This window comes from Panthera uncia, chromosome E3 (genome assembly GCF_023721935.1).
Source record: "Panthera uncia isolate 11264 chromosome E3, Puncia_PCG_1.0, whole genome shotgun sequence".
In the NCBI taxonomy this organism is placed as follows: domain Eukaryota; kingdom Metazoa; phylum Chordata; class Mammalia; order Carnivora; family Felidae; genus Panthera; species Panthera uncia.
The window spans coordinates 33,841,693-33,849,719 of record NC_064815.1 but is presented as its reverse complement, the minus strand read 5'-3'; the positions used below and the strand labels follow the sequence as shown (position 1 = coordinate 33,849,719).

The window sequence follows — 8,027 nt, the reverse complement described above, 5'->3', positions numbered from 1 at the left end:
CCCCCCGCGAGGCGGGCCCCCCATTCGTTCCGGGCAGCGTCTGGGTGGGGGCTCACCCCGGGGGTCCCAGCCCAGCACAGCCCTGGGGACGGGCAGCCACGGCAGCTGCTGGCCTGTGTCAGTGACAGGCGCGAGTGTGGCCGACACGGATTACGGCCCCAGCACCAGCTGTCGCCGGGCCTCGTAAGAATGACTCACGCGCCTCCAGCCTGGGAACCGGGAGCCACTTTTAAGAACCAACGTCCTCGTCCGAGATCCTTGTAGATGGGCGCATAGTCGTGAGAGGCAGCACGGAGAGATGCCAGACCTCTTTGTCCGCCGGTGACAACGCGCCACAGAACTTGAGGTGCCGCGCCACCCAGGGTCCCGACGTGGGTTCCGACTCTCCACCCCCACTGCGCACACGCTCGTGTTCAGCCCGGCACAACGTCCTCCCGGGGCCCCGCACGCCTGGGGACCCGACGCTGTTTTCCAAGAGGAGAGTCTCCCTTCCGACTCTCCAGGGCGAGAAGACACGACGGCACGGCGTGAGGCCGTTAGCGGGGCAGAGGGCGGGGGGCTTGGGGTCGGCACACAGGAGCAACGCGGACGGGGCCCCCGTGAGGGCGGCACTCACCTCCGTGATGATGAAGAAATCGTCCCCGGGCTCCCCCTGGACCACGATCTTCTCCCCGTCCTCAAACTGCACAGGCTCCAAGGCGTCAGCCACGGTCAGGCGCTCCCACTTCTCCAGCGACTCTAGAGTGGGCGACAAGGGGACCGTCACTGCGGCCTCGCCCCTGCCCTGCACCCGAGCGCTCGCTCCGCAAGTGCCGTGGATCGGCTGCGAGGCACCCGGGGCGCGCGTCTGTGCGCTGGGAGGGCCTGGGCGTCGCAGCACTAAGTCGGGCCCGGGGGGGACCCGGCCAGCGTGCCCGCCGAGCACTGAGGCCACGACGCGGTTTAACGCGAGCCTGCTGGGAACCACCACCGGCTGGGAAGACGCTTCATCACCGCTCAGCTGCGAGGCTCAGCACGGCTCGCCTTCCGTTATTTCGGGTCAACACACTTAATTCCAACTCACGCTTCTCGGCACAGCTTGCGTGTCCCGTGTCCCCTGCCGCCCCTCCCCACACCTCCCCTTCCTGGTCACTGTCCATCCCTAGCCCTCGGGAAGGGAAAAAACACCCAATACGCCCCATACGCTCCTTCTGTAAGAAAATAACGACTGCCTGATTAACTATTTCTTTCTCGGCAGAAGAAACCTCCCCAGCCTAGACTCCTCAGATGCTGCTTAAGTGGGTCAGCGGCTAAAAATACAAAGCAAAGCATTTATTTTAGAACTAGGTTAGGAGCGGGATTTCTCCACTTTAAGACGCCTGCCAGTGCTTCTCGTAGCAAAGGACCGGCTTTCGGGGAGCCGTCAGTGCACGCGCCCCACCGGCCCGCCTGGAAAGGTCTGCAAGGCCAGTGGGACTGCTGGGGAGTCAGGGCCCGGGCGTTCCCACGCAGCCTCGCACATCCACCGCCGGGGACCGAACAGAGCAGCGGCCTCAGGAGCGGCACGAGCGGTGCTCGTCGGGGGTGGGCGCGCGCGGGCCGGCCGGCCGGCCAACGCGGAGGTCTTGCCCGTGGGTTCTGAGCGACAGCCACGAGTCACGCTGCTGGGGAGACATCTGTCCCCGCGTGTCTCTTCAGCAGGTTCCTCGTTACACCTGAAACGTGACGCTCCGAGGCCTGAACGTCGACTCGCGAAGCTGCGTCCCGTCAGAAGACGCCAGGCGGTTTCTGGGCCCCGGTTACTGAACGGTCTCTTCTCTGAGGCAACTCAGGAAAGAAGCCCCGGGAGTGGTTCTTCTGCTGTGCACAGCCCGACCCTCCAGGCAGCACGGGCCCCTTTCCCGAGTGGGACGGTCAACACCGCACCCGCACAGGATGCAAACGGAGGCAGGCGTCCCTCCGCTGTCACAGACGTCCTGCAGCCGGAGCCCGAGAGCCAGCAGGCGTGTGGCCTAAAAGCAGGACACGGGGAGGCCGGGGTGGCTTCTGCACTCACACCCCCCGGGGTTCCGCCACGTTCAGTGCCCGCCAGGGGCCGACTCCTATGTCCGTGTGCACAAACCAGAACCCCCGGGCCCCGGGCGCACCGTGGCCGCCCACGCTCCTTCCTGCCGGGGGCAGGCTGCCGAGACCAAGGCCCCCCCACCTTCCAATGCCGGAGGGCTCTGTGCAGCTGGGTGACTGAGGGCCAAGGGGTCAGTCTTGGGGTCGCTCTGCCCGACGGCCACGGAGAAGTGCTGGCTGGCAACGGGTTCATCGGAGGGAACAAAGCTTCCGTGTGCAGCTGAGCAGAGCACTGAGCGCGCCTGGCACACAGTAAGAGCAGGAGGGATCGGAAGGCGACCGGGGCGCTTGGGCTCCGAGGGAACGGGAGACGGTGAGGGACCAGGGGGCCCCAGGCCCGGGGATTTCTCGTGGGGCTAAAGCACCCCTCCTCCCAGCCTCCGTGAGACCCCGAGGACCCGCGCACGAGGCTGCCGAGTCTCACGTCGCCGAGTGCGACGCTGACCCATCAGCACAGCACCCCTTCGTATGACGCGCCCAGACCAGGCACCTGCAGAGACGGGCACAGGGCCTCCCCCGGGGGTGACAAGAAGGTTCTGGAACCAGGGAGTGGGGGTGGGGGCACAACCCTGAGTGCAGACGCCCCGAAGGTAAAAACTCTGGGACAGTGGATGAACTTTTACCACAAGAGCACGAGGAAAACCAGACCCTTCTCTGTTCGTTTCGCGGGACTTCAGAGGGTGTGGGGTCGTGCCGTGGCATGCGCCCCAACCCCGGGGTCAGACGTCCTGCGGCGCCCTCCCTGGCAGGCCTACTTGATTGTTTTTGGTTAAGTTACTCAGATTCGCTACAAATAAGAAACAGAATGAAGCGAAAAGAATGTGAAAAAGTGCAGAATGCCACCCTATGTCACATCGCCTGGCCGAGTGTGTCTCCAGTCGTAGAGCCAGACGGGAGGGTGGACAGAAGACGGTCACAGCTGCTTTTACAAACATGACCACCAGGCGCTTCCAACGTAAAGTCTTAAAGTTTACTCTGCCTGAATTTAACACCAGGCAAAGAAACCAAGAGTCTCTCTCTGTCTCTTTCGAGGTAAGATACCTTCTTTTCCAAAACATTCCCCTAAAAGAGATCACGAAAAACACTGACTCAGTGGTCAGGTTTCACACACATTGATGCAGATGGAACGCCCACTCTTTAGGTCCAAAGGGGTAGAAAACAGGCCATTTCAATTTTTCTTGATGTTTATTCATTTTTGAGACAGAGAGACAGAGCACAAGCAGGGGAGGGGCAGAGAGAGAGGGAGACACAGAATCCGAAGCAGGCTCCAGGCTCTGAGCTGTCAGCACAGAGCCCGATGCGGGGCTTGAACTCACGGACCGCGAGATCATGACCTGAGCCGAAGTTGGACGCTTAACCGACTGAGCCATGCAGGCGCCCCAAAAACGGGCCATTTCATGTGGCTTGACTTGACACCCTGAACTGCAGGCAGGCTCGGTGTCGAGGGAACAGGTAGCCCCGTCTGGCCTCCCTCCCGTGTTGGTTTTCGCTCCCCGGTGTGGGCTGAGAAGGAGCGGACACACCCATCCCATCCAGGGTCTTCTGAGCCTGCCTCCGGGGCGCTGGCCCTCCTGCTCTGGGCGCCTGGGGCCTGGCGGGGGCTGCCTTGTGCCCTGCCTCGATCGAATGCCTCCATGTGGCTCTGCCCCTCCTCTGCCCACAGCAGCCACACCCCCGGGGGGCTCTCCTGGGCTCGGTGACGTGCCCTCCCCGGGGACCTGCTCCGCGCTCGATCTCGTCCATCCGTCCTCATTTGGAAAAAAAGTTATCAAGACAGTAGCGCACATGACGTAACCCAGCAACATCCGTCCTGCGCAAAATCACGTGGTTTTGTCACCATTGCTTCAGATCCATTTGTTAAGGTTTTAAAATTTTTAGTTCGTTATTATTGAAGCGTGGTTGACCGCAGCGTCACTGATAAAACGCCAGTGTCCTGCACAGGGTGCCTAACCTGACTTCTGCCTCCCTCCCCGCGGCTACGACGTCCCAGGACCCGGCGGCTGGTCTTCCGCTTTTGCCGCAAGATGGCTTTGCAGGCCCTGCTGAGCCGGGACCGTCTGCTGCTTTCTGCCTGCCCACAGCTCTGGTCACTCGCTTGACTGCCCTCCACCCCAGAGGACGCGGCAGGCCTCACGCCGTCTCCACCGCCTGGATGCCAAACACCGCGGTCTCTCTCTGCGCCCTCGCGAGAGACTCCCAAAGGCTGTAGGGCGGGGGCGGGGGGGGGGGGGGGAGGGCACCGCTGTGCCTGCTCCTCCCGCGACCCTGCGGACCTCCGAGGCTTGGCCGGAACGCGTCTCTCCAGCTCTTCCCTCTTCAGGCCGCTGCTCTCTGGGCGGACGTGTGTCCTAGACGAACCCTGTCCTGGATTTGATTTCTGTTTCTGTGGCCGTGCTCTCTTCCTAACTGGGTTCCTTCCGTGTGTGGCTGGCTCTCAGCTTTCCTTGGTACTTCCGGCACCTATCCCAGTCCCAGTCTGTTCGGCCACGGTGGCCTTTCCCCCCACGCATCCACGCTTGGTGCAGGGGGTGCGGGTGGGGCTTCCTCCTGACCTGCCCCCCCAGTCCTCCGCTGGAAGGGCAGGCGGCGGGCACCCCCCACCCTTGTCTCTGCAGCCTGGACAGCGGGCCCCGGGCAGAGGGGAGCCCAGCTGGGAGCCAGGGCTGCTCCGGTGCCGGCTCAGCCCGGCGTCCCTACAGGCTCACGCCGCGCAGGGAGGGGAGCGCCCCAATCCTGTAACCTCATCCGCGAGCCTCAGCCCCAGTGCCGGACTCACACCCAGTGGGTTTTGTTTGCTTCTTTTCCTTCCTTGCCCCAGCACGCTCTTGGAAAAGGAGAACACCCTTCGCTCCCCATCCTCACCCAGAAGGCCATGGGGACCGCTGCTGGACGGTGGTTTCCAGAGGTTCCCGGAGGCTCGGCACTCAGCTGTCCCTCGCCCTCCCAAGCGGGGCCCCGCCTGTGGGCGAGTGCTGCCCTGCGTACTTGCATTTCACTTGATTAAAATGGGACAAAATGAAAATTCGGTTCCTCAGGCACAGGTCAGGTGCTCAACGCAGAAAGGACCATCACCACGGCTGAAGGTTCTCCCTGACGGGATCGGCCGGCTACAAACGGTGGCCCCTGTGTATGTCACAGCTACTCCAAAACACTGAAGACTCTTGCTGGTGAGAGTTCTGTTGACAGTGCTGGAAATCGACTGAAATGCAGCCAACGTGTTTATCAGACCACAGGGCAAGAAAGGGCAGTGAGTGCACCAGGAGAAACCCGCTTGGGAAAAGAATACAAATCAGGCCCGGGAATGCTCGACACCGGGGACCACGTTTACTAGAAGAACACGAGATGGGTCTCGAAACTGACGGATACAGAGGAAGGGCTGGCGGGGACACCGAAAGCAGAGGGACGGACAGGCAGAGCACGCGGGACGAGGGCACAGACGGCCCAGGAGAGGATGACCGCGCCCGGCGGATCAGACACAGAGCTCTCGGTGCACGTGGACACACGCATACACGTGCACGTGTGAGTGTGGCTGTGTGCACACGTATGTGAACGTGCCTCTGTGAGTATACGCGTATGCACGTGTGCAACTGTACCTCGCGGGTGCATACGCGTGTGAGCGAGTGGCGAGCATGCCCGCGTGGGTGCATACGTGTGAGCCATGCCTGTGTGGGTTCACACGTATGCCTGTCCCAAACCCACACGTCACCCGGAGGGCTGAACCTTCCAGGCACACGGGGAACGTGGAAATGGCTGGACCCAGCAGGCAGGACTCAGATGAGACCGGGGGAAGCTACCAGCACAGGCTCGCGCACAGGGTGGGGGCCACTGACCCAGGATGGAGACCTTGCTGAGAAACTCCTCGTACATCTTGCGTTTTCTGAGGGTGCTGCCCTGTTCCAGAGAAAGAAGACAGAAAAGAAGGTGGGTCTTTGTGCCTGAATCATGTTGACATTTCCAAATTTCCCCAAGTGACTCTGAACTCTTAAAAGGAAACCCTTTGACCATTCCATGTCCTGCAAGCCCCTCAAAGACCCCAGCCAGCACCTCCTCCAGGCAGCTGCGCCTCCCCTGGCCGCCGACAGTGACCTCATCCAGCCCGGGCCAGTGACTGGTCCACACGACGAGCACCCAGCCAACCAGAATCCTGCACTGGGGTTTCCACGTGCTCAAGGCAGATGTCCCCAAGGCGGGATTGCAAGGGGTACTGTCTGAGCCGGGCTCACCGCACCCCCACTCTTCCGCCCAACACACACACACACACACACACACACACACACACACACACACACACACCTGGAGAGGCTCTGGGGCTGGCGGCAGAACTGAGTGTGTGATACGCTAAGGAGGGAGTAGCCGACATGGGTCAAGTCCCTGGGCTGGTCGTGCCTGAACCTGGGGCCTGGTGAGAAGGGCCAATGAGTTGCTTCTTTCCCAACCAAGTGCTGGCTGAATAAGATAAAACCAGCAGACAGGGCCCTGTCAACCTCCGCGTGAATTAGAAATGAAAATCCACTCCAAAAAGTAGAACCGGAACACGAATTGGAAAAGGGCACCCACTTCCTCAAGTACGCATCCCAGCGAGCTGGTGGCCTAAGTGAAGGAGGAGGCGGCCCAGCCTTCCAGCAGCCAGCGCCAGCCCGGCAGGTAGAGAGCAGTCTGGACTTTATCCCCTTGGCCTGCTGCCCAGGGCCTCTGCACAGTGTACACACTCCACAACTGGACATGGCTACACCACCACTAAGTCCTGTTAAGCACTGCACATTCAGAAAACGGGGACATGCTCTCCACCAGCAGAGCAGCAAGCCTGGTCTGGTTAAATTCAAACGGCCTCATCCATCACCTGGGACGTGGAAAGGATGGGTCGACCACAGACCCGACACCTGGTATGGAGAGAGGAGGGAGGAGGACAGCGACGATGACAATGTGCTCGGGCCAGGGCAGCAGCAGAAACCCAAAACGCTCAGGCCCACCTCAACCTCGCGAGAGTCCCGTGAGACAAGGGCACGGTTACCCTCATCCCCAGATGAGGAAGCAGGCTCGAGGGGCAAGCAAATGCCTAGACTGGGATCACAGGAGCAGGAATGAAACCCAGGCTGGGTCCTACGCATCCCAAAGCTTGGTGACGATGCTGGTGATCGTGGCCGAGGTGATGGTGATGATGATGGCGGCGGTGGTGGTGATGGCTGGGTGGACGGTGACGATGGCGGGGGGAGCAGTGATGACCTTTACCAAGTACGGTGGTGGAGGGTGGAGGGCTGATGGGGAGGTTCGGGAGAGTCCCATTCCACATCCACATCACCCATAACCTCCCATGCTCTCAGACCAGTCTCACCACCTCGGGGCCTCAGTTTCCCCAACAGGAGAGCGGTCGGTCAGCACCACGTTCTCCGCGTCTTCGACCTGGGCTTCTCCCTACCTTCCTCCAAACTGCCCACATCCTCGCCTCAGCCCAGAAGGCTCCTCGTCTGCTTCCCACGGAGACGCAGAGGGAGAGCCATCAGCCTCAGAATGACCCCCCCCCCCGGCCCCACCATCAGAGATGGGGCTGGAACCTCTGCAAACAGGCCCTCGCAGCTGCCCAGACGCCTGATCTGGGAAGAGGTGAGCTCAGCTCAGACGTCCCCAGTGCTGCCAAGACCAGCGCCTCGAAGGATCAGCTCTCTCCGTGACCCTGGGGTCGCCACCAGTCTCCACTCTACAGGGAGGTGTGCAGGTCAGGGAGCGGTCGTAACCTGCTGGTGGCCACTAAGAGGCGTGGTCAGGGTCAAAGCAGGATGTCGATGTACAATTGGTGTTCATGCCACAGAGATGGAGACATGCTGGGCATCCTCCCCCTGCAGAGGGCACCCACTGCGTGCGGTCCTGGACCGCGGTACTCTGGGCATCACCCCTCCCTGGAAGGCACCCACTGTGTGCAGTCCTGG

At 61.6% G+C, this 8,027-nt stretch overlaps 1 protein-coding gene across 1 annotated transcript in view; it reads right to left on the bottom strand.

Annotated features, from left to right (window-relative positions):
- The window catches only part of PRKAR1B (protein kinase cAMP-dependent type I regulatory subunit beta), an 85,001-nt gene that overhangs the window by 1,063 nt on the left and 75,911 nt on the right, over nucleotides 1-8,027 (bottom strand). Inside the window, exons 8-9 of the mRNA XM_049639032.1 lie at nucleotides 5,934-5,994; nucleotides 617-738 (exon numbers count right to left, since the gene is read on the bottom strand). Of these exons, the coding sequence (XP_049494989.1) occupies nucleotides 617-738; nucleotides 5,934-5,994 (183 nt within the window). The remainder of the gene's footprint in view (nucleotides 1-616; nucleotides 739-5,933; nucleotides 5,995-8,027) is intronic.